We start from the raw sequence: 27,095 nt of genomic DNA, 5'->3' as shown, positions 1-27,095 counted from the left end.
TTAGGATTGGCTGGAATGGTTTTGGTAGGGGATTGGCAGGTACGCAGACTTTTGATGCATATGAATCCTCTGGTGCGTAACAAAACTGCAGATTTCCTTTATGCCCTCAGAGAGAAAGGTTAAGTAAGCAGCAAGGGAAGCCCTAGAAATCTGTATATTTTCAAGGGTCCCAAAATGCCCCTGATGTCAGGGAATCAGGGAGGAGGTAGCAACTGGAGGAAAACATTCTGGAGGCAGGTGTCACCCTTTTGTTAAACTGGTCCCTTTGTGTCCAGGTGTGACCGGGTTGATTTATCCCGTTTTTACTCTTCCCCTCCAGGGTAACTAGGCTAGAAAAATCCCTTTCTGGTCTCCGCCTTGAAAAAAAAAAAGAAGGATGTAAATCTTTGCTGCCCACATTGGACTCCATCTGCTGTTAAGTCCTAAAGTCACCCTAGTACCTGCTGACTCAAAAGACTCGGCCATCACAAGGAAACAGTCCTAAGGTGGTACAACTGCTCCAAGTCATTGAGAGAAACGCTAAGCAAAACTCATTCAACATTCAGTACACGTTCATTGAGTATTTGCTGTGTGTCAGGCATAGTGTGCACAGACCCAAAGGCTGGGGGATCTGTTGTTTAAAAACTGAAGGCATATTTTTAAAAAATGCATTTTTAAGCATTTTTCTGGATGGGCACATGGATGTGTTTGCACGTGTGTGTTGTGCAGAAACAGCGTGAACTCTGAGAGCGCTTGTTCTACCTGGGGTCCACCTGCATCAGCAACAGGAAGGGCAGGAGCACAGCTAGAAGGGGCTGTGACGTTACAGCCCCGGGCCTCCACCCTCGGTAGGATAAGCAGCTCTAAAACTCCAGCGCCAACCTGCCTAACAAGAGGCATCTCCATTCCTTCTGGTGGACATGGGATGCTGGGGTCAAAATAGGCCCCTGAATATTTTCTAATGATTTTCTCTTCCCAGGGACCATGAACAAGTAACCATCAGGCAAGTGGCAAGGTCACGGGTCTGAGGGCAGCTTTGTCCCTTGCTGTGAGACAGACTTTATGCCCTGAACATTGGGGCCAGACAAAAGGATTTCCTGAAATCCAGAGGTAAATCAGAAAAGGGCCTGCTTATTCCACTGCCCAACCCAAGGCAGTGCTTTCCCAACTTTTAAAAATTGCCTCACAGGTAGAAAATGATAGCACTATATGTCTGTGCCCCTGGGGCAAAAGGAGAAGGTACCCATGGCTGGAGGTCACTGGCCAGGGAGCTGTCACCACCTCAGGGGCTGAAGGATCAGTGCGTACAACCCTTGCCCCAGCACTGACCAGGGCTGAAGGAGAAGACTGTTTGGCGAACAAAGAAGCTTGAAATATTGTCCATGACCTGCCCCTTTGGGTAGTATGAGGAAAGGAGCAAGTTGGACTTCATGGCTGAAAATCAGAAGCACCTGGGAAGCATTAAAAAAATGTTCCAGACCAACTAAACTGGAATCTCTGGGGCCGCGAGAGGTTCTCTCAGGCCCACAGGCTAAAGAGCCATTGCTATAGATGGACAGAAGGACGAGGGCACTGGAGTAAGCAGTGCTGGCACCTAGAACCTTCCCCACCGATTGTCAAGACTCAGCACATAGCTTAACCTGTCAGAATCTCAGGGTCCTTCTCTCTAAACTGGGGTAAATAGCAGTCCTGGCCTGTAAGGTTACTGTGACCCAGTAAATAAGATAATAGATGAAATGAACCCAGCCTGGCCTTAAAACTTAACTTTATAGTTGGAACAGCTTCACTCAATTGCTTGCCCTTCATTGTTCTAAGGATGTGGCCTCTGAATACAACAATGTACCCAGTCAATAATTCATAAATTAAGCTATCAAAGGTCCTCTGTGTTGTAGACAGAATATGAGGTACCAAGAATACAAGGATAGAGAACAAGTGAGAGAGAGCTCTCTAGGTAGAGGGTTTCTGTCTAAGGTGAGGTGGAATTCTTGGAAGGTGAGAAGTTAAGAGCTGAGAGGACACCCACAGCCCTGCCCTGAGTTTTTCACACTACAGATGCTCCGTGTTATTCCAGCTGTGTCCCAGCTCTGCCATCCAAGGCACCCACATGGGGTGCATGCGTGAGAAGCCTATAGGGGCAGGTGGCTTCCCCTCTCCCTTGGTCTAATGTGGGGCAGGGCTGAGGGACAAGGCTTGCCTTGCTATTATTTGCCTCTGAGGTGCTTTATTTCAACATCTTTTAACTCTTACTTGGGTCAAAACCAAATATAGGGTGGGCTACAGTGGCTCAGCAGGCAGAGTTCTCGCTTGCCATGCTGGAGACCCGGGTTCGATTCCCGGTGCCTGCCCATGCAAAAACAAACAAACAAACAAACAAATATAACTTCAGTGACCAATAAACGCAAAATTAAAGAAAATACTTATCAGAAATAGCATTTTGGTGACTATATTAGCAAGGAGAGCTGAAGATGAACTGGGCTTGAGCTGCTCTGCAGCCGCGGCACAGAACGTAGATGTCCACGTGTGATTCCCTCCCACCGAGATGCAGGGTGGACAGACGCAGCTGCCACAACTAATAACAGAAGTAGCAGGACTCAGAAGAGGCAGTTACTCATAGATTAGGTGGGATTTGTGAAACCGAAGTGACAAAATCTGCTACTAAATCTAGACTTAATTGTAAACCAGATACTGTCTTGAAAATCTAGATAAACAAGTAAAGGTGTGCCTTTAAAAAACAAATGAGCCTGCCCATGCTAAAAAACAACAACAAATGAACACACATTAGAATAAAATGATCTTTAGACTTCATAGAGGGAGCAAACTACTTACAAAGTGGGCCTATTATCCTTGGGTTATTTTTAATAGCACTTATTACTAAGTGAAATATTGCTTATCGATTATTATTTACTTATTGTCTGTCCTGTCCTCCCCCTGTGGTCCCCTCTCCCACTTTTAACCTACAAGAGGAAGGTGGGGAACACAATATAGTTTGTTGAACGAATGAAAGAACATGACAGGGTAAACTACAGATATGGTATATCTATCTTTTCTTTAAATTACGCTCTAAGACAAGACTTTGTGAGTTAGATTACTTTAAAAGCTAGGCCAATTTTGTTCCCTGATGGCAAAGAAAGTTTGCTGAATTCACCAGTCTTGCAGCTTGTTGCTGAAGGATTGATGTTTTAGCACTAAACAGAAAAACCAGTTTCATCATTAAAAAAAAAAAAAAAAAGCCTTTTGAAGCCAGTTTCATTTTCTCTTTGCCTATATAACTGAGAAGTATTTGTGGAAAAGCAATATTGTAAGATGAAAAGAACAGAGAGAGAAGAGGAAAATTTCCCCTATTACCCTGGAGAAATTTTCCGTTTTTCATTTGCCAGGTGCTTTTCCTCCTCTTTAAATCCTTGCATAAACTAATTTTCTCTTTTTTTTTAAGATCAACCAACCTTACCAATCAAAATTGCTCACCATTATTTTCACTGTCATTATTCTATGTGTATTCTTATGAGTTTTCACAGCAGCAGGGATATGCTGAGGCTGTGTGTGAGATTGATTCTCACTCATCTAAAAATGCCCAATAGTATCTTCATAGAAACAGGGAATTAAAGAAACTGGTGGTCTATAGAGCAGGTTGTAGTAAAAAGCACTCTATCCAATGCCATGCAAGAATTCTGAAAGGAAGCTCAGAAGACTGTTTGGCAAATAAGAAAAGATTTATTTTGTGCATTGCTGTTAAGATCCTGAAACACAGGCCTGTGTGATGACTCTGCTGTAGGCAGATCTAGAAACCACACGTGCCAACTGGAGCTGTGAAGTCATAAAAAGTCAGTGCACAGAATGCCCAGCCCTAACACAGGATTAAAGACAACTCCCTAGGCTGGCATACAACAATTACATGGAAATCCAAACGTCAGAACTTAGTCTCCCTCACTACTTACTATTGCACTCATCTGACTTTCTTTTCAGTGTAGCCCCACATACACAGTCCTGTCCTGGCTAAGGCATCTGAGCGTGAGGACAAAAGCTGGATCCCTGCTGGGAAAGCACACACACGTCGTGTCTCCATCCTCAGGTTCCCAGCACACACACTTTGGAGTGGCCGTGGGTGTCGGCTTGAGGCTGGAAGCTGAGTCCCTTGAGTTTTGCATGCCAGGGTGCTTTGTAACTCTGCTGCTATTTAGGAGAGACCAATTTTGCATAATCTCCTTATGTGGGAGTTAACTGGTATCCTGGGTTTCACCTGTACAAAAGTTCTGTCAAGCTGTCAGATGGGATGGCTCAGCGGATGACAACACGAACTCTCATCTTCCATCTCCAGGCTATGGGCTGACGGTCAGCTCTTTCAGTGGGGACTCTGGCTCATGACAGCCAGACAGGCTAGTTAACTAACAGCATCAGCTCACTTCCGGGGTAACTATAGATACAGCTCCTATTAATACTGGTTTTGTTAAGAGATGATCGTACAAAAGGTTAAAATAAATTGAGTAGATTGAAATACTAGTGGTCAATGAGAGGGAGGGGTAAGGGGTATGGCATGTATGAGTTTTCTCTTTTTTGTTTCTTTTGCTAGAGATGCAGATGTTCAAAAAACAAAATTATCATGGTGATGAAAACACAACTATGGGATGATATTGTGAGCCACTGGTTGTAACCATGTATAGAATGTTTGTGTGTTTGTTTCCTGTTTATACAAAATTATTTTCTAAAAAAAAGAGAGATGACAGTAAAGGATGAAATAGACCTAAGTTTGAACGCAGACTTGTGTCTTTTTTAGATGCCATCATAAACTATATCCTTACATCACACACACATGTGGCTAAAAAGATTTTTCAGAATGTCAAGAGGGAATTTTAAAGAGGTCATGTAATCTGATCCCAGACCATCTTAATTGCTTATATAAAATTATTTAGACAAATTATTACTTAGATCTTTCGTTATCAGTGATGCTAATAAAGGGTACCTTGGATTTTTAAGTAAATACAACCAGGTCTGCTCTTCAAATTTGTAGGATCTGGGGCAAGAGTTCAAATGGAGGTCCACCTGCCATACGTGTAGATTTTTACAAGTTATGAATCAAATGAACGTGTTAAATAAAATATATTCTACCTTCTTTTTATAACCATTTGTGATCTTTTCTCAATTTTTAAAATTTGTCTTTTAAGTCTGATATAAAACTGTTGCAAATGTGGACTGGGTGTTTTTCTTTGTGATTGCAATTCAAAAGAGCAGTGGGGGTCATAGGGCTGGATCCTCGGCCAGGGAACAGAGTTCATCACTGAAACAGTATAACATGAGTCTCCTAAACACCTCTAAGAAATCATTTTGCATCTTACACAAAACATTGGTAAAGACAGATCAATCCCTGATGTAGCAATACTTCAGTTAATTTGAAAACTTCCGTTTTCACTTGCTAGCCAAGGGAAAAAACACACAGGGGCACACGCATGTGCACACGCGCACACACACACACACACACACACACACGGTGGAACAACTGATAACCTTGGTGATACAGAAAAGAAGGTCAGATGATACTTTCTTTGGTGAAATGGCCATTAGGATTAGGATGAGATATTCACGGAGGGAAAGGAGAGGCCTATATTCACTTGGATGGACCATACACCTATGAATTGTTCAGTCAGATGGGGGAAATCAGGATCTCTTAGGAGAAGCCCAGAGAGTCTGATTTTATTAGACTAGGGAAGGGCCTGAGCATGGGATTTTTTTTTTTTGCATGGCAGGCTCTGGGAATCGGGCCCGGGTCTCCGGCGTGGCAGGCGAGAACTCTGCCACTGAGCCACCGTGGCCCGGCCAGCAGGGGATTTTTTAATGCTTCCCAGGTGTTTCCAATGTTCAGCTGTGAAGTCAGTTCATCATACCACTTTCTAGGATAATGTCCCAAAGGTGGACTTTAGCCAAGAAGGCAGGTCAAGTAGAGTTAGAATAAAAAATTATCTACAATATTTCAAAATCAAGTAAAGATTCTCGGCAGGACTTTTGAAAGTGTAGAAAAACACTAGTATTTAAGATCATCTGTTACATAAAATAGGTACTCTTAAGCTACAAGTGCCCCTATGGATTCCTAGAAGACAAAATCAAGGCAAAAACCTTTCTCCCCTCTGAGCTACTCCAAGAAAGAGAGAGACAGCAGGGTGCTCCAAGGGTGGGCAGAGAATGAGCCCACAGGGCAAGAAGGAATTGAATCACCCCAGGCTCTAGAGAGCTAGAATTGATGCTATTTGTAATTCTATGGTCACGGACAATATAATGTTCTAAGATTTAGCCCTAAAGGGTTAATGATATACAAAAAACTTTCTCAGGAATTGGAAGAAGGAGCTGACATCTATGAGAAATGCTCAAAGAACTATCTCTTCTCTGTATCTTTGACTACTAAAATTTGTGTTTGGGTCCTATTAAGCTGACAGTTGCTTTGAAATGAACATTCGATATGTAAAGAAAAAAACAAAATCAGAAAACAAAAAACAAAGAAAAGAAACAAGCAAAAAACAAACAACCCCCCCCACACACACAAAATAAACGAATTAAAGCAAGTAAAAACCAAGAGGAGCAAAGCAATACATCGCAATCAATTCAATATTCTCGACCAGTGTCATCTACTTTAGGTACAAGCAACAGAAACAGAGGCTATTTTTTAAGGCTTGTTTCAAAGAGCCTTGCCACGTGCTTTAAAAATATCTCCTCACAATAAAGGAGTTCTGTGGTGGGGTAGCAGAGGCAACCTTGGTGGGCATATTTGAGAAGAAGAGCAGAAAGTACAGATGAGGAGTCCCTTGAAGCTATAGTAATCCAGGTAAGAATTCAGAAGGAAAGCTGTTTCCATGGTATAGGTAATGAAAGATACATTTGCAATTTGGAAGCCAGATGGAAAAGAAATAATTGTTGAGTTTGGCGAAGATTAACTTAAAGGCGATACTACATGTTGGGCATACTGCGCCAGCGTGCTTTCATAATCACATGTAATCCTCCTAATAACCTTGCAAAAAGATAGATTTGTGCCCATTTTACAGGAGGGAAGAAGCGCTCAGAAGCTGGACCTCAAAAGCCAAACAATATTAGGCAGATGGCAGAGCCAGCTTTCCAATCTAAGACCAATGAATCAAAAATTTATTTTTGATGTTCCTTCGATGATCTTTTGGCCCACTGGTGACAAAGAAGCAAAGGGAAATACTGGAAAAGGAAGATGAACAATTCTATCTTTCTAATTCAGTTGGTGAAGGAGGACTTCAATTTATGATGTATACAATAGCAGCTTGAGGGAGGCATGAGTTTAATTAAGAATTTTTTAAACATCAATGTATAGTTTAGCACCTGCCAATAGAAATATAAAGCAAGATGTATATGTAATTTTAAATTTTCTAGTAGCCATTCAAAAACAGAAACAGAAATAAGTGAAATTAATTTTAATGATATATTGGATTAAGTCGCTATATTATTTAAATATGAAAGCAATATAAAAAAATAAGAATGATATTTTACTTTTTCTTTGTACTGTCTTTAAAATCCAGTGTATATTTTGTACATACCAGACATTTCAATTTGGACCAGTCGTATTACAAATGCCACATGTAGCTAGTGGCTGCTGGTACCTTACAAGACAGTGCAGACAGAGATACAATTGAAATCCATGGAATCTGATGTGTGTTTCAGGATGTGGACAATAAGAGACAAAAAGTGGACTCTGGGAAATACCCATGAGAAGGTAAACTGAAGAAGAACTTCAAATGAGGCACTATTTGAGTTACTATTATTATCCGATAATACACAGTAGCAAAATGATTAAAGTCGCAAATTAACTGAGAAAGAGGAATGGAATAAGTGGAGCCTCTAACCCTCTACCTTATACCATTGTCAACAGGGCAAATGCTCCTGGGGGGCTTCACAGAGGGAAAAACTTCCATAGGACTCTGGTCAGTGGGAAGAGTCCCCACCACCCGCAGTGAGCACTAAAAAAAAAAATCTAATGTTTAGATCAGGGTTTAAAAAGCAAACAAATCAACAACAAAAAGACAGACAACACGATTAAAAAATGAGTCGAGGATTTGAATAGACATGTCCCCAAAGAAGCTATTACAAGTGGCCAATCAGGGAAATGCAAATCAAAACCACAGTGAGATACCACTTTATGCTCTTTTAGAAGCTACTGTTAAAAAAACAAAAACAAGCAAACAAAACAGAAAATAAATGTTGGAGAGGACGCAGAGAAATAGGAACCCTTGTGCATTGTTGGTGGGTGTGCTGGTTTGAAATGATGTATGTACCCTAGAAAAGCCATGTTTCAATTCTAATACTATTTTGTAAAGGCAGCCATTTCTTCTAATCCCTATTCAGCATTGTATGCTTGAAACTGTAATTAGATCATCTCCTTGGAGATGTGATTTAATCAAGAGTGGCTGTTAAACTGGATTAGGTAGAGGCATGTCTCCACCCATTTGGGTGGGTCTTGATTAGTTTCTGAAGTCCTATGAAAGAGGAAACATTTTGGAGAATAAGAGATTCAGAGAGAGCAGAGAAGAATGACATAGCCACGAGAAGCAGAGAGCCCACCAGCCAGCAATCTTTGGAGATGAAGAAGGAAAATGCCTCCCGGGGAGCTTCATGAAACAGGAAACCAGGAGAGAAAGCTAGCAGATGACACCTTGCTCGCCATGTGCCCTTCCAGCCAAGAGAGAAACTGTGACTGTGTTTACCATGAATTTCACCGGCCTTCTTGAACCAAGGTATCTTTCCCTGGATGCCTTAGATTGGACATTTCTATAGACTTGCTTTAATTGGGACATTACCTTGGCCTTAGAACTATAAACTAGCAACTTACTAAATTCCCCTTTTTAAAAGCCATTCCATTTCTGGTATATTGCATTCTGGCAGTTAGCAAACTAGCACAGTGGGAATGTAAAAAAAGGCCCCCCACCATTCCTGCCAGCCCCCTCCTTGGGTAACTCAAATTGCTACTAGGAAGTTGTAGAGGCAAGGAAGTGTGGGAGCAGGAGGCCAAAGGTTACCCTGATGAACCTTAAAAGATGAATCTTGAAGACATCATGTTGAATGACACAATCCAGACACAAAAGGATAGATATTGTATGGTTTCACTTATATGAAATAATGACTATATGCAAATTCATAGAGACAAAGAGTAGATTAGAGGTTACTGGGGGCAGGAAGGGGTAGGGCTGGAGGGGGGTGAGAGTGGGGAGAGGAGAGGAATGGGGAGTTAATGCTTAATGGGGTGCAGAATTTTGATTGGGGGTGATGGAAAACTTTTGGTAATGGATGATGGTGATGGCAGCACAACATTGTGATTGTAATTAATGCCTGCCACTGAATTGTATGCTTAAAAGTGCTTAAAATGAGATATCTTATGTTGTGTATATGTTACCATAATTTAAAAAAAAAAAGCAAATGGAAGTAAAAGTCCACCAGACCTGTAAATTTTACTATTGAGGATTTGCTTTTTGACTCTCAATGTACATTTTGTGACTTGCCCCCTAGAATTGTGTTCATCTGAAGAAGCAGCATTGATTTTCTGTTGTTTTCCTTGAAATGAGATTGGAAGGAAGGAAAACAGGCTGTTTTTGTTTTACGTAAGACGACTACTTAAATAGCTATTGAAAAATATAACCATTGTGACATGATTTTCTAGCATCTACTACAATGCTAGGTAGTATCTACCTCAATGTTTTTCAGGGAACGTGGGGACATAATAATACTGATACCTGACTGATATGATGCTTTCATTTAGAAATATAGAGGATTTTTTTGATAATTGAATCATTATAAATATATTTTTAAAAATTATTTCTTTTTTTAGGTTCAAAAGTATTTATTTAAAATGAAAAAAGATGTTACCAAAACAAATGACAAATATATCAAACACTTTCTCATTTTGATTGTAGAAATTAAATCTGGAACTCAAGAGATAAAATATTTCATCCTTCTTTCCTCCAGTGCTCACATCCTTTCATAAAATACCAAGTAGCGGAATGAAATTAACAACAACAACAAAAAATCCGTCTTCATGCGGTTATCAAAATGGCAGTGACATTTCTATGGCCGCTATGCACTCATAAGCTACCTGATAGCTGTCCCTTTGCGAGATACTCAATGCACTCAATTGCCCTTCTGAGAACCAAGCAGTATGTTTCCACTTTCCAAGAGAAAAAATAAGCAAAGAAATACCTCTTTCCCAACAGTCAGCCCGTGAGAGCTCATGCTCCCACCCTATCCATCAGCAAAGCTGGTGAGGACAAGCTAACTTATGGCATCTAGACATAGTCTCCAAGTTTGTCTCAGTGCGCAAAGTAAACTGTTTCTTTAGAACTCCTTTGGAAATGGGTGGGTGGGGGCGTGGGAGGGGATAGCTCATAGGTATAAATTTATACCGCCTATTTGTAAACCACCCTCCCTCTTCATACAATTTATACATTCGTTTCTCTGGCTTAAGCTGCCTCCTAAATCTCATGGCACACCCCCTCATCCTCTCTTTTAATTTTTCTAAACAAGACCATCTTGGCTTCCTGGCCTTTTGCATATTGTTCTAAATATACTGCCTGACTGTTAAGAGTCGTAATTTTTTTTTTCTAGTTCGCGTGTTGGTGGGCCAGGTGATCAGTTAAAAAATTACAAGAATTGAAAGAACATTTGCTTTAGAAGAAGAGTCCAAAAGAAAGGGGGAGGGAGGAAATTTGCCTCCTTTTTGTAATATATAGAGACATACGAAGATCTCTGTAGAGTGAAATACTATAGAACCCCACTCTGCGTGGCATTTCTCCGTGTGCTTGGCTAAGCTGCGGGCGGAGACCGTATAACCGCAGCCGAGGGAAGCCTCTGCGGCCCGCACGTGCTTCTAGGTCCTAACCCCAGCCGTGGCGCCCCCAGGCGGCGGTACTGGTCTAGGGGAAAACAGTCAGCTCATCACACGCATGCACTTCGGAATCCGGCTTGTGAGTGTTTCTGGTTACCTTGATTCGGGGTATTTGGTGAGGGTGGCCAGGCTGCTGGTGTACATGTGGCCGCCCACGTCGATGTGGACGGGCGCGTTGGACTTGGTGAGCTGGGCTGGAGTGGGGATGCCTTGGTTGTTCAGAGGAGATGCAGGGGATCTGGTGATCAGAGGTCTGGACATATTGGGCCGGCTGTCCTACGGAGAGAAAGCACGTTTAGACAGCGGAGAGAACGCAGCGCACACGTCCTAAAGGACACCCCGGTGACCAGCGTCGCTAGGCACTCACTAATAAAAGCTGGGAAATCAGCACGCTCTCGCTTTGGTTATAATGAATATTAGAAAAATAAGTCCTGTAAGAAAGAAAAGTAGAACTTCACATGCTCGGTGTCAAGGTGCTGACCTAATGGCCATTTCGAATGATTCTGAGAACTAGGAGGATTATTGTCTCAATGAAATCCACATTTAACAATTGGTAAATGATGTGGAGAAATATGAATCATTCCGATGAAAAGATAATCAACGCTTAAAACATTACCTATCCAAAGAAACTACGTGTGATTTACCTTCCCTTTGAAAATCTCCTTATTGCCATGTGCTTGAAATAAACACAGACCTCCAGCACTGGTGCTCTGCAGACTTGTTTTTTTGAAATATCTATTTTCTCGACTCAGGAAAAAGAACTCTACTATCAGCTCATGTATAAAAGCAACCTTGTAAATGGGCACCCCAAGTTTATCAGGTGGCAGATTTTTTGTTTGTTTTTAAAGTTAACCCATGCGTTCCCTACCTACTTCTTCCCTGTTTCTCTCCCTACAAAGACGGCAGGTTTGGGGGCCCTCCAGTGCTAACTGAGCCATGGGCAAGCTGCTCTTCCGCTCACTTCACTCCTTGAAGAAATCAGGCTCCCAAAGTGGAACCGAGACAGCAGCCGAGGCAGCCAATTGTAGTGGCACAAATAAAGGTGCCACATGAGGGAGTAGAATCGAATGAGAATCTCACTCTGCAGCGGCAAGAACACGTTTAAGAAACGGTATTGTTGAGAAAATGAAATATTCCATCCTTTCCATGGCTACAATCTAAATATTTCAAACACAATCCAAACACGGTTCATTGCTCTTAAGTTGGAGCTGAAACCACAGACGAGTGAAGTCGGGCCTGAGAGGGGTCAAATATTTAGAGTCTGCAACGGAGAAATAAATTAAAATAGCACTTATGGACGAGTTCGGTAAAACTCATGACATAAGTATGTCCTCGGATTTAAAATTCGGCCAGAGATTGTTTTCAAACATGCAAACAATGTGCAGCAAAGCCAGCGACAAAGCATAATAAAGTGATTTTGAAAAAAATGCCTCGGATGGAGATTACCAAAGGGACATCATCTAGTTTTTGTGCATAAAACCCAGCATGATAAAATATAAATTTGCAAAACATCATAGACTTTATGATCTGGAACAGCTTTAGGAGTTACCTGGGGCACAACTGCTAGACTGCTTAGCATTAACCACATGTCCAGGCATAATTGTGAATACACATGCTTTCTGAAATTCCACATCCCCTGTGAAAGGGGTGGTGATTGGGCCTTTATACAAAATGTTTACCATCTGTGTTGTGCTTTTTGAAATGCTGAATTAAACAGGGCCCGGACACAGTCACCGGGAAAGAGTTCATGTTTTCTTTCTTAGATTGGGTGGTGAGTTCCATAGGCGTTTGTTATATTATTTTTCCGACTTTTCGGTATATTTTTGATCATGCAAAACATATATTCATCAAAACACAAAAAGGATGTTAAAAAGTCACAAAAGGATGCAACACGGAGAAAAAGAGTTAAAGGGGGCACTGGGGAGGGGGAAAAAACCTATGAAACAAAGACCCAGTTGGTAAGAAATATAAAACAGGGTCCAGAAGTACTAAAGGGGAGCGTTCGGAAACGTGGATGACAGAAAACACATTTTTCCCTTAAAAAGGCTATCATAGAACCTGGGCTACTTTCAGGAGATACACACTAGCTGGCTTCCTTTGAAAAAGAATGATTGCCTGGCTAAAGAGACACACACACACCCTCGCTGTTACCGCTCAGCCCCTCGCAGCACGGCAGCGCCTGTAATAGTTTTTCAATTGGACACATTCTATACCCTGCCTGAGGGTGCCCAGGCGAAAATGAACAGATTTGCAGGGTTAATATTGTAGTTAGACTGTGACCTCATTCAGCACAGCTCTAACACTGCAAGGTCTATATAGAAGGAGAAAAAAAATTAAAGCAGAACCGATCGGTTGAAGGATTCCAGATTTCTTGGAGTAAATGCCATTTAAATTGTAAATCACAAATGTATGGATATTGCTAAATGTAAAATTAAACCAGAGTTTCTTCAGCTGCTGGGGGGGTGGGAATGGAGGAAGGAGTAACCCTTAGGGAAAAGGAGAGAGTTTCATGATGGCTGGGGCTGGGGCAGACTCTAGAAACACTGGGAAGTATTTAGGAATTGGTGTTTGGGGAGCCTTCCTAGGGCTCCCCCCAGGCTCCATCACCCCTCCTGGAAACTTCCCTTTGTCTGTATGTGTCCCCTTGGAAATCATTATTTCTAAGGCAGTCACAGATATTCGCTAACAGAGACGAAAAGGTCTTCACTCAGCATTTTCTGTATCGATTGGTGCAGATTGAAAGACCTTGTAAGTGTCATGGGCCGGGGTGAGGTGTGGGATGCCTGGAGCCTTATCGTGGCACCTCTGTGAACACTGGAGTCGGTGCTCATTACCTATTCCGTTTCCTTCAGATCTCAATCTCACACCAGCATGGCAACCCTTCCCTCCCTGCCACTAAGTGGAGGAGATAATTTCTCTTCTTTTTCTGGACATTGAGATCCCAAATGGGGTGCCCCTAACTGCAGCAGCCATCTCCACCAGCCTGAGGATGACGCCAAAGCAGAGCTGAGACCTGGAGAGAACCTGCGTCCTCACCGCCCTTGTGGGGACACTGAGTTCGTCAACTCTGAGCCTCCTGTCTTCAGATTTCCTGTAACTTGAGAAGATAAAACTGGTTGGAGTTGGGGTTTTTGTTACTCACAGCCAAAAGCCACCCTGACAGAGCACATGGCTACCTCCTGGTGCCAAGAACAGCTAGCTGCCTGCAGCTGGAAGCAGCAGAATTTTCTATCATATGATCATCATCTATGTATTATCATTATTTCTATCATAATCATTATATTGCCATCCACTATCTTCCCATTCATATTAGATATCATCTTCAATTCATCTTTTCCATCTGTCTTTCCCTTTAACCATGCACCCATCATCACTGCAGTTCACCTACCCCTTCTAGTAGTACTCTGGGAGATATAAAAACTGTAAACTAACCAAAAGAGTGAGATTGATTGATTGTGCCATCACCACTACTGAAGAAACAGCTCAGAGCACCAATGTGCACTCCTGCAAGTTGGCCAGAAAATTACCTCTGATACCCTTCTTCTGGAAAAGACCCCTCCCATGCAGCAGAAAGGATCCCCCCCAACATTAAGTCATTTGATTATTTATTGTCTTCCTGGATGACACCCACGGGTTCCCTCCTTCCACAATATTTATTAGCATCTCCTTTGTGCTGCCTGTACCAGGCGATGGATATACCATAGTGAACCAGAAAGATTGGTGCTGATCTTACCAGGCTTGTTTTGCAGTGGGAGAGAGAGACCATGAAACACGCAGCCCCTGTTCGGACAGGGAAGGGGAGGTTACTACGAGAGCTTAATGGAGGGGCACTTAACCCAAGCCTGGGGATGGGAGGAAGGATGGAGAAAGCTATCTAAGGTCTAAGATGAAATCTCTAGGATGAAAGGTTAAAGACTGGGAGCCTGGTAGGAGGGTTCTATACAGTACTGTCAGGGCTCCAAAGTGGGAGCATACATCACATTCTAGAAATTAAAATTCAGCATAATGTGAGAATTCAAGCACGTATGTTTTTCCCTAAGGTGCAAGGATAATGCAGGAAATAGAAGCTTGTAAGATGGTGGCCTGAGAACCACAGAGTGAAATAAAAATTTACAATGATAAAATAAAATAAAACCAATTATAATACTCTTATTTTGGGAGAAGAAAGAAGAAAGTAGCAGGGAGATAACAGCCAGTTTTCTAAACCAGCCTTGTCCATTAGAACTTCCTACAATGGTGGAAATATCTGCACTACCCAATACAGTAGGTCACTAGCTACATGTGGCTATTCAAGCATTTGAAATGTGGTAGTGTAACTGAGGAACTAAATTCTTGATTTTACTTAATTTTAATTAAGTTGAATTTTAATTCTGACAGTCACCTGCAGCTAACACACTAGACAGAACAGTAAACTTCACTGGAATTGTTCTTAATGTTTGAAAACCTAAATCAATGCAAACTTGAATTCATCACTCATGTCTAAATTGAGAAGCAGGAGTTTTTTAGAAGTGAATGCAAATTTTTTTATGACCCTATCTTAGTTTGCCAGGGCTGCTATAACAAATACCACAGCCTGGCTGGCTTAAACAACAGGAATTTATTGTCTCATATTTTATGGAGTCTAGAAGTCCAAATCCAGGTGTCATCAGGATCATGCTTTCTCAAGTCTGTAGTGTCCTGGTGGTCACTTTCCAGCAGTCCATGACTCAATCTCTGCCTGTGACAAGGCCACCTGACTGTGTCCAGTTCCAATGGATTAAGGCCCTCCCTATTCAATTTGGCTTCATCTTCGCTAACAACATCAGCGATCCTATGTGTAAATGAGTTCACACCCACAGGACTGGGGTTTAGGTCTTTGCTGAGAATAAATCAATCATGTGATGATTCTCATAGCAGATCCCACAACACCTCCATTTACCCCCCTACTCCTTTCCAAAAGTATATCTCCCTTTGTGCTGGTTTGAAAGGATGTATGTCCCCTAGAAAAGCCATGTTTTAATCAAAATCCCATTTCATAAAGGCAGAATAATCCCTATTCAATACTGTATGTTTGAATCTGTAATTAGATCATCTCCCTGGAGATGTAACCCAATCAAGAGTAGTTGTTAAACTGGATTAGGTGATGACATGTCTCCACCCATTTGGGTGGGTCCTGATTAGTTTCTGAAGTCCTATAAAAGAGGAAACATTTTGGAGAATGAGAGAGATTTGGAGAGAGCAGAACGACATAGCCACAAGAAGCGGAGAGTTCATCAGCCAGCAGCCTTTGGAAATGAAGAAGGAAAACGCCTCCTGGGGAGCTTCATGAAACAGGAAGCCAGGAGAGAAAGCTAGCAGATGACGCCGTGTTTGCCACATGCCCTTCGAAATGAGACAGTAACCCTGACTGTGTTCGCCATGTGCCTTCTCACTTGAGAGAGAAACCCTGAACTTCATTGGCCTTCTTGAACCAAGGTATCTTTCCCTGGATGCCTCTGATTGGTCATTTCTATAGACTTGTTGTAATTGGTAATTGGGTCATTTTCTCGGCCTTAGAACTGTAAACTAGCAACTTATTAAATTCTCCTTTTAAAAAGCCATTCTGTTTCTGGTATATTGCATCCCAGCAGCTAGCTAACTAGAACACCCTTCTTTAGGGATCTTATGAAACTAAAATTAACAGGAACCAAGGGAGATAAAATGATGACATACTGCTTTACACCACAACATACAAGGGTCTCACAGGCTGAGTCTTAAAGAAAAAGGTGCAAGCACAGAAGAGCGCAGACCACATTATTCCATTCATATCAAGGTAAAGACAAGCGAAATGGATCTGGATGAGAAAGGTCAGTGGCAGAGACCTTTGGGGAGTATTGATTGGGAGGGGCAAAAAGGAACCTTCCAGAAGACCAGAAAAGTTCTAAGCCACAACCTGGGTAGCTTGTAGGTGCATATATTCGTACACATTATTTATTCACTTTAGTGTAGGTAAAAAAGGAAATAGACTTCAAAAATCTCAGAAAGAAACTTCACTGATTAGAACACATTGTTGTTAAATACTAATTTAAATTTCTATGACATGTTACTTTTCAAAAGCCAAAAAGGTGTTTATTAATTCCCTTCATAGAAGTCACTAAATCTGACTAAATACTTTGAAATAAAACAGCTCTCTGAAATTTCATTTTTATCCACACCCAACCCCCACCACCATTTTTATTCTGGACAGATTTTCTCTTTAAAATCTCCATTTCCCAACCGCCTTTAGTTTGCAGTTTCCTTGTAGCTCTACCATCCTCCTAACCCATCCAACAGAGTATCAGTGATTTTTTTTGGTAATAAAACCCTTCAAGGGATTTGATTTTAGGCATCTTTCAAAGGAAGGTAATGAAAAATTTGCCTCCTAAATCTCAATCTCACCTGGCAGTATGCTGTTCAAACAGGGTCTCCAGGGACACTGCCTTGAACAATTGAGATGAAGTTTAAATTGAAAGTTTTAATGACATTATTTGTTAAGAATGGATCTCTCTCTCTCTCTCTCACACACACACACACACACACACACACACACACACACGCACATGGACACAAGCAGCATCTAAACTACATGGAATACCTGGAGAATAATGGTATTCTGCTTAATTCTATTTTCTGATTGATAACCATTTATGGTAGACAAATTGCAATGGAAGTACCTTAGGCAAAACTGCTTCCTGGGATGGAAATTTGAGGCTGCCTTGGGAGCACCATTTCAGGACCCATACCATCCTATTGGACTCTTGATAATATTCTTTTCGAAAAACATCACTTTTCTGGTCCTCATTATTTCATCATATAAGGGGACTCCCAGCCATAGTGTGAACATATTTTGAAAGAGGGCTCAGTTGTTTCTTCATTCATTTAGGTAATGTTTGTTGGGTACCTACCACGGGCCAAGTTCTATGGCCTCTTTTGACCTGAAATACTGAGACTGGAGAGAAAAAAAATCTTTTCTTATAATTTCATGAGTTAGAACAAACAAACAAACAAAAAAAACCCAGGAGTGCTTCCAAATTGAAGAGTGCTGTATACATAACTTATTTAGAGAACTACTTCTGTCAATCTCAACCATCTGGAAGACGGCAGAGAATTAGCCCAAAAGTCTTCTGAGCATCCAAATTTGATGGCAAACCTTCCATTTACTTTATTCACAGGCGCCCCCTTACAATTAGCAGAGCTTATTACTCTAAAGAAGTTTATAAGTGTGATTACCCGTTTTGCTAGTCCACAGCACTTCAGCTAATTACCAACAGCATCCAAAGTTAAGTCATCCAAAAATCACAGGCTTAGATTGGAAAGCATATATTATATTGAAGAAAGATTTCCACCCAAAAATAGCAAGGAAAAACATTTTTTTAAAAAGTTAAGACAATTTTTAAAACTTTAGTTGGCTGGAACTGTGACTCATACAGAACACCACTGGTTTTGGAATTTGAAGACCTGTTTTGATCTCAGCCTCACCCTTTGTGTGATCTTGGACAATCTACAAAACACATCTGGCTCCAGTTTTCTCATCTCTACAGAGAAGTAAAGATGGCAGTAGATGAGACAGTGTTTGTAAAGCATATAAGACAATGCTTGGCACAAAAAAGGATAAATAAAGTTTATTTCTTGCCATCTGCACAACAAAAATGAAATTTGACAAGCCAGCAAGTGAGATGCTCAAAGGAGTCTTCTATGGCCTAGTAAGGACAAATGCAGGGGACTTTTAGGTTAGTTGAGGTGATAAAATCTATATGTGAATAAAGAGAACATTTTATACCAATGTAAAGTATTACATTTTGGGATATCGAAATAGAAAATAGGACAGGGCATAACAAACTGCTAATTACATTCATTGGAAAAAAGTGTACAAAAGGAAATAGAGAATGAAATCATCGCTGTAGGTTTGGAAAATGAAATGACACTTGAGCTGTATTGTTTTGCTTTTCAGATGAAATTTTAATTTCGCAGATGAGAAGAAACCACAATAATCAAAATCGATGCTTCAAAGTTATTTGTAAGTGACCAGCAACTGTGTAAATTAATCTGCAACTCCTTCCTAATCTGAAATAGTACAATGTTATTCTCATGGCTAGGGACCAGGATGAGGGGTTATTATTTATCTATAACAGTGCACAACTTTCTGTTAGATTTGGAGTGCCCTCAGCATGCCTTTTTGGTTTTTCTTTTTCATAATGAAATACGTATCTGAGAAGTTCCCTTATTAGATTACCAAACTGAGACCATGAAAGGGGTGACTATTTGCCTAAATTTCTCTCCTCCTTTTTTCAAAAGGAAAATGAAGTTGAGACAAAGAGCATTTTGATGGAATCTTTACTGGGTTTATTAGAGCTAGATTTTTTTTTAAATTAGATATCTTAGATGTGTTTTGCATACCCTTAAAATGCCTCAGAGTATTTTTTTTAAATATACACTACAACTCAACTATGGATGTTGCTAATTCTTTTTTAATTACCATTGAAATGCAGCATTAAAGTGAAAGGGGCGGCCGTCACAATTCCATAGAGAAAAGGCAATTTTTGCAAAAATATGTATAAGTCTGATGAAAAAATTTGGAATTAATGCACAAAAATATTAGCAGTGGTTAGGTTTCTGTGATGATATTACCAGCAAATGTTTTCTGTGGAATATTTATTACTTTTGAAATTTAAAAAAAAGGTTTTTAAATAATGAAAAAATACAACATTATGTTCCCAATTAAATCAGTTAGAACATACTCTTGGTGCACTGCTATGATATATGTTGTCTTCAAAACGGATTTTTTTTTTTTTTGGATCTTTTTGGATTGAATGAAGGATTGAATGAAGAAATACAGAAATAGAACTAAACTGAGGGATAATGATTCCCCTTCCTTTTATTTTCTTGCCAGGAAGGAAAGCTGCAGAACAGAAAATTGAATGAGCCTCGGGTCATGGTCAGCTCATAGTTAGATGACACTGAAGACTGTTTAGTTTGATCCTACAAGAAAGGGACAGAAGCTGCTGGTCTGCAACTCTCAGGACATATGTGGACTGTACCCTTTTCCCAGATCCCCTCCACTCCCAGTTCTAAAACACAATAAGAGGAAAATGATAAAAGTTGTACATGTGTACCTCCTGTGTTTCCAGAAGTCAGTGGTCTGAGTGCTCTCTTGGAAGGAAAATGCAAATGGCAGCAAAGGTTAGCAATTAAACCGTATCTAGCACTCTTAGAAAGGCTTTCCAGTCTGAAATCAGAAACCCCTGCACAATCTTAAGTATTATCACCATTTCACAAAGAAGGAAGTTGACTCTGAGGTCAAGTGCCCTAGCCTTTAATTATCTAGTAATGAATTGACTGTGATATTTTACACGCTATCCATGGTGCACTGAGATAAGGTTACTGCTCTCCTATTGCAAGGCACTACACACTGTGGTTTTCCCAGGAGAAGGCACAGATTTGCCTTTCTCCATGGAAGTTCTTTCATCTAGTCAGTTTGGGATGAATACAACTGGTGGTGGTTACAGACACCAAGGTGTATACCTTGTGGTTATGGAAAAGTCTAGAGCGAGCTGTCACATGAAGTGGGACCCCCCACCACACTACCTATTCTTTATTTCCCCACACAGAGACAACTGACGTTTATTTATTTCCCTGCCTCCCAGTCCTAGATGTTAACTACAGAACACATCAGCCTCTAAACAGATAATAAATTGACTTCTTGGATGTAGTCATAAAAATTCTTTGTTCAGCAGAGTGTCAAAAGCCAAATGCATTCCTTCTAAACTTAGTTGGTACCTCAGACTCTCAGATTCTTAGATGCACATTTGCTTGAACTTTCTGCATTAAAAAAATTTTAAAAATCAAGATACAGAGGTTTGTAAATATGTTGTTATGTTCTAATTTACACAACAGATGTTTTCATAAAAAGTTCATTTGCTCACTCCCTCGTCCATTTAGAAACTATTGCTGGCTACTCGGTATTGTACCAGGCACAATGGAAGCTTAACTTCTCAGGGAGCTGAGAGTCTAATTTAGGAATTGGCTAGACACAGAGGGACTCCCTGAAGACAAGAGACCCCATGTAAATAAAATTTTTAAAATCAAGCCTTACTTTTAACGCTCTAAGAACTGCTTATTGATGCTGTTAAGTGAATCGTTTTGAAGGCAAACAATACTTTTGTAAAGCAAGGAATGTGCCGCTCTTGGTTTTATGAACCTAAAGCATGTTCTTTTTAAATGACATACCTATATTCAGTATTTCCACATTACAAGGATCATTACTCCTAACTTTTTACTCCCAGCACCTTTCAGAGAGAGAGGGAGGCGTTTGTGAGGTTTCTACTAGTCTAGCGTGGACAGAGGTTCCTCAACTCGGGAACATTTTATTGAGGGCGTATGTCGGAGAGTTTTATTCTGAACCATGCCACCAATGAGTTGTGTGACTTTGGCAAATTATTTTATTTCTCACATGGGCTTGAGTTTTCTCATTAATAATATATGCATTTAGACCGGGGTGTCCCCAATGCTCTTTTCAATTCTGCATTTTCATATTCTTAGGGTTTTAAGATACACATAAACCACAGAGATTCAAATGTTTTCAGAATGCTAGCATTTTAGGAGATCAGAATTGGAATTCGAAATTCCTTCGAAAAAAAGGTCATGAAACGAAAGCCATTCCTAAAGTATGGGTGCAGAGAAGGAAAGAAGCCCAATGAAGAGAGATTCCTCAACCACCCCAGATTTGTCTGTAGCTGACTGGGAAAATTTAATTTAAATCACTGTTGCTTTTTATTTGCCTTCACTGACAGGAGGAGATGGTCAGTAAAATGTGGGGCTTACTGAACAAAATGTCCACTTTAGAGAGCTCTTTACTTAGTATCATTTTGGTGGAGTATTATTTACATGTTTATATCTTGCACTGTTCTAAAATATTAGTGGTCCAGAGGCAGCTTATTTGTGATTCCCCTAAAGAAAAGATAAAAATTGGTTTAGTGATATAAAATGGGTGCTTTTTAATAAAGCAAGCATCTCTCATCAGCAGAATTAGGATCATCTTTTAAAAATCTGGGGTAATTTTTTAAAATGAGGATGGGTGTTGAAGGAAGAAGGCTCTATGTTTACAAACAGAACCAATGGGCGTAGGGCACATTTGACGAGCGTGCCAAAGGTCTAGTGGTCTGCTGCAAACACTCCTCCCGGGCGAAACCTGATGCTGGCTGTGAAAGGTTTAGGAGGCAAAAGGGTGAGAAAGAAGGAACATACAGACAAGGAAATTTAAAGTGGGGGGGGGGGGGTATATTTCTACGCTAGCGGGCAGAGCTCACTGAACCCAAGATAGAGGAAGGTGAGTCTGCGCCTGGGTGATGGCGTGGGCAGCTTTTAAGCAACGGGGTCAGGTGCTGTCCGGAAGGGGTGGTTCATCTGTTCCGGAAGTCAGGTGTCCGGAAGGGGTGGGTCCGGAAATCATGTTGGGAGGGGCAACACAGCCTCCGCAGCAACAATTGCAGTGCCCTTCCCGGTTCCCCCGACTTAAGAGGCTGGGGTCTATCCTCAGAAGACGTAGACTGATTTTCTTCTCTCTGTTGGGGCCATTCAGGCTCTGAGTGACATTATTCTCATTTGGAGCTGCTAATTGCTATTAGCAGGTGAAGCCGTGGGCTAATCCGGCTACCAAAAGGGCGAGCTCTGGTTTGAGCACAGTCAATTTGTCGCTTGGGAGCTGAAGATATTCTGGTGAGCACATTGTTGATGAAACTTCCTGCTTAGGAGCAGATGGGTGAGAGGACAGCATTGAAAGCACGGAGTAGGAAGGAGGCGAACGAGCAGCGAAGACAGCAGTAAAGCCATCGTCCTCCTCAGTGTTTAATTGCAATGAGCTATTCTTCACAATTTTCACACTGCAAAAGAGACATCTGTGTTCTTGGAAAAGTATCTTAAAATAAAGACCAACAAGAGTAAAAAACAAACCAACTTTTTACAAAGCAACCTGATTGGGAAGAAAACTTTGCTATAAAAATGGAAATGCACTAAAAGAAAAAACAAATACCTGGAATTTCCCTAGTGCCCTATGCATATAAAGTAGTTCTTTATAGGACCCCAGAGCTCCACGAGCTCATGAAGAGTCATAACTCTGTAAGTATTTAAAAGGTACCGAGAGGGAGGAAGGCAAGGTCAATTTTGTCTTGTGCAAAGAAGAGAAGCTGAGGCAACAATATTTTGATGTGCTGCCCAAGGTCAAAAGAGTTAGTTGATTTAAAGCTAGAAGCAAATTACGCAGGGCTTCCAGCATGCACTCTCCCACCTCACATGTGTCGTCTGTGTCTGGATCCACTCAGCTGGGATCAGACCCTGAAAACATGGCTTTCATTTGCCCATGGCAGCGAACTGCATTGCCTTGGGGCATTTCTGCTCTAGGAAGGCAAACGTGCAACAGAATTTCTTTGGTATTTGTTCTAGTTTGCTAGCTGCAGGAATGCAACACACCAGAGATGGACTGGCTTTTAATAAAAGGGGATTTAGTTCATTAGTTCTTCAGAGGAAAGGCAGCTAACTTTCATCTGAGGTTCTTTCTTACATGGGAAGGCTCAGGGTGATCTCTGCTGTCATTCTCTCTAGGCCTCTGGGTTCCAGCAACTTTCCCTGGGGTGATTCCTTTCTGCTTCTCCAGAGGCCTGGGCTGAGCTGCTCGGACTGTGCTATGTTGCACTCTCTCATTAAAGCACCAGCCAATTAAGTCAAACATCATTCACTGGAGCAGGCACGCCTCCTAGCCGACTGCAGATGTAATCAGCAACAGATCAGGTTCACGTACCATCGGCTCATGGCCACAGCAAGAGAACCAGGTGCCTTCATCTTGCCAAGTTGACAACTGAATCTAACTACTACAGTATTCTTAAGAGTCCCAGCTTAATTTTATTACATGATTATTTTAACTGCAAGACACAGTATATAATGCCAAGTTGACGGTGGTGGCTGGAGGGGTGAGATGGGCAAATGCAGCCTTGTCTGAGGAGAGAAGTGGCCAGGGTTCGAGAAGCAGGGATGGCACGGGCAGCAGCCCAAGGAGATGGGCCCAGAAGAAGTGAGGAGATGAACAGGAAGAGGAGAGGAGCAGGAAATGAGAAGGATACCAATGTGGGAGGGAGACCATGGAATGGAAAATAGAGGAGAAAGAGGAAGGACGGTGTGTACTGAGAGAGGGGGTGGGGAAGTGAGGGGTGGTAATAAGACTAGTTTTATCTCTTTTTTTCCAACCACCCATCTAGGAACCTCTTCCAGAGGACAGGTTCTAATGCCATCTGCCTGCCCATAGGTGCTCTTTTCTGTTCCCGAGTAGGTGACAGGTGGCTAATTATTCTTACCTGATCCTTCTGCAAATGGTTGAAAGAGCTCACCCTCTTTCTTTTTAACTTTTTATTGCAGTAACATATTTACCACTCAAATCTTCCCATCAACTAGTTTCAAGTGTGCAATTTAGTAGAATTAATTACATTCACAATATTGTGCTGTCATCACTAACACTGATTAACCAAACTTTTTCTCAAAAAGAAACCCTGCGCCCATTAAGCAATAACTCCCCACTTCCCTCTTTCTGATATGGAGTCATGAGACAGATTTGGAAGAGGGCTGAAAGAGTTCTCCAGTCCTGCAATTTGATTTTCCATGCTCATTCTGAAAACAAATCTGAACCATTCCTCTATATATTGCTTCCTTCTGAAGATCGTGGGGCCGAAGCTGAGTGTTTAGAGATGTATTTAGATCCATGACCCCAATAGAAAGCTCACAAATAAACAGTTCCAGCAACTAGAATGGAAGACCAAAGACATCAGTTGAAAGCCTACAGATCAGAATGAAATCAGGAGGTAAGCACCATCCAATTACTTTTCCTTATTAACTCCCCACGATACTTAATGAAACGCTTTTGTAGATTTTTGTGCATAGTGGAAGATGAATAAACAGCATTGATGAGAAAAGGGCACGCCCACAAGGCTCTACAACTGGGCGCTCTGATCTCTTCCCAGTAAATGACCTCTGTGATTTGTCCTTTAGGGCAGTGGCCCTCAAATACTTTTTGGATCTGTTCCCTACCTTTCCCACATGGCAAAAAGAAAAATCAGAATGCACCATCTCATGAAATTATTTGACACAAATGTCAGCTGGAGAAAAATTAAACACTAATGAGGCGACAGGGATTTTGTGGAGATAAAATTGACGCAGGACACTTCCCAAGGCAAAACCCTTGGCACTGTCCTACTGCACAGGAGAAACACCAGTGCTCTGGGAGACTCAGAAACTAGGCTTGCCCAGGGAATCTTCAGGGCCTACCAGTCCACACTCTGAGAGTCAGGGCGGGAGGAAAGTTAGAACTGCTATGGTTAAAAAAAAGAGTGACAAGAAGACAATCAAGCGGCTCTCTGAGGCTGGCTCCAAGCCTCTGCAGCTGCAAGCAGCAGATTTGGATTGGGGGTGGTGCTGCTGGGCCCAAGAGAGCCAAACCCCACCACATTTCCAATCCAGAACAAAGTGTTTGCACAAATTAAATTTGGTGCCCAGCTTCATCCTTGGAAATCAGCTAGCCTCTGGGGTCCACTGGAGGAAGACTGTGTGTTTTGTTCAGAGTTCCTGGGCCATAGCACAGAGCCCAGCATTTAGGAGGCACTACATAAGATTTATTGATAAACAGTATTGAATTCCAGAATTTAAAAAGTCGGTATGGGATTTCCATCCTCCACCTTCCTTCACGTAACCTTCTTTTTCTTTCCTTTGATAACTATATAACATATTAAGAACCACTTTATTTTAGAGAATTGGGGCAGAAAGAGAAAGCAAGAACCTAACCTAGGGCTGCAATAGTCAGAAAGCTTTTACCTAACATAAAATAACTGCACATTATTTAAACACTAGGACTAGAAGTGACATAGACATCTACTCATAATAAGATGAAGCAAAAAATAATCTCATGAACTGACAACCACTCTTTATAATTTCTGTTTGGAAAAGTATTACTAAACATTAGTGGTGGTATATGGTGGCGGCATAGAATTGTGATTCAGGGCCAGACTGCTGGGCTTCAAATCCTAGTTCTATCACATGCTTGCTGTGTGATTTAATGTCTCTGGGCCTCAGTTTCCCTATTTGGATGATGGCAATCGTAACGTTTTTTATGACTGCTGTGAAAAATAAATAACACATAAAATAGTAAACATGTATGAAAAGTACTAAAAGTGCCCGGGACATAACAAAAAATATGAGGTATTATTTTTCAATATAGGTTTTCAGGATTTTGTAGAGAATTATTTTTAAAGGAGTCAATGACTGTCTAAGGGATACTCATAAACCACCAGTCTACGCATACATGTCGCTCCATCTTTATTCTTTATTTCCTCCAGCGGCCTTCAAGGGTTCTGAACTTGCTGTGAAATGCTAGTGTACTTCACACTAAATACTATGCAGCGCTGACCGTACGCCTAGAAATGTAAATTTTACAATTATTATCTTTTCCACTGAATTATAAGGTGCATTAATGAACTTTCAACATTACTAACCACCAAGAATAACGTAAGTAGTGAAAGTGGCCAAAATAAGAAATTTTATGTTGTATATCTTTTACTACAATAACATTTTTTAAAGTAGTAAATCTTTGTGCTTTTTCTTTTAACTTATTCTCAAAGCTGTTTACAACTTCTATCCCAATTTAGATACTTAGTGAATGAAAATTTGTCTGATTTTCATAATTAGGCTTCAATCTCACAAGTTTTGCATCTCACGTATTTTCATATACTTCTAACTTTAATGATGGCCTTAGATGGCCCAGCGCTTAGAGAATTCCTGCAGAAATTCAGAACATGCCTCCTTTACGTAGCACTAATGTATGACAAAGCAAAAGGTGAGACGCTGGTATGTAAGTAATGTTAAAATATTAACTACTGTTTGTAAGTTAGTCCAGTACTTTACAGAAACGTGTTTTGGTTGGAACAAATTAAAAAATAAAACATTCTAAATCTTTACAGTGAAAATGTGCTGGCCTACTAATGGCAATCCTAAACTAAAGGGTAGTAAAATGGAGTTAATAATAATAGCCCTTGGGCCACGGTGGCTCAGCAGGCAAGAGTGCTTACCTGCCGGTCCAGAGGACCCGGGTTCGGTTCCCGGTGCCTGCCCATGTAAAAAAAAATTATAAATAATAATAGCCCTTAACTTTCTGTCCTGTCCTAATTTGGAGAAAATGATGAGTATGAATATTCCTTTAACCATTTATATA

At 41.0% G+C, this 27,095-nt stretch overlaps 1 protein-coding gene across 3 annotated transcripts in view; it reads right to left on the bottom strand.

Moving 5' to 3' along the window:
• Positions 1-27,095, bottom strand: part of KCTD1 (potassium channel tetramerization domain containing 1) — a 201,639-nt gene that overhangs the window by 31,453 nt on the left and 143,091 nt on the right. For all 3 annotated transcript variants that reach the window (XM_077135731.1, XM_077135732.1, XM_077135730.1), the window contains exon 2: positions 10,953-11,131. In XM_077135731.1, coding sequence (XP_076991846.1) covers positions 10,953-11,131 — 179 coding nt within the window. The remainder of the gene's footprint in view (positions 1-10,952; positions 11,132-27,095) is intronic.

This window comes from Tamandua tetradactyla, chromosome 18, assembly GCF_023851605.1.
Source record: "Tamandua tetradactyla isolate mTamTet1 chromosome 18, mTamTet1.pri, whole genome shotgun sequence".
NCBI classification, from domain to species: domain Eukaryota; kingdom Metazoa; phylum Chordata; class Mammalia; order Pilosa; family Myrmecophagidae; genus Tamandua; species Tamandua tetradactyla.
Note: the sequence above shows the minus strand (reverse complement) of the source record. Positions and strands in the feature narration are given on the sequence as shown.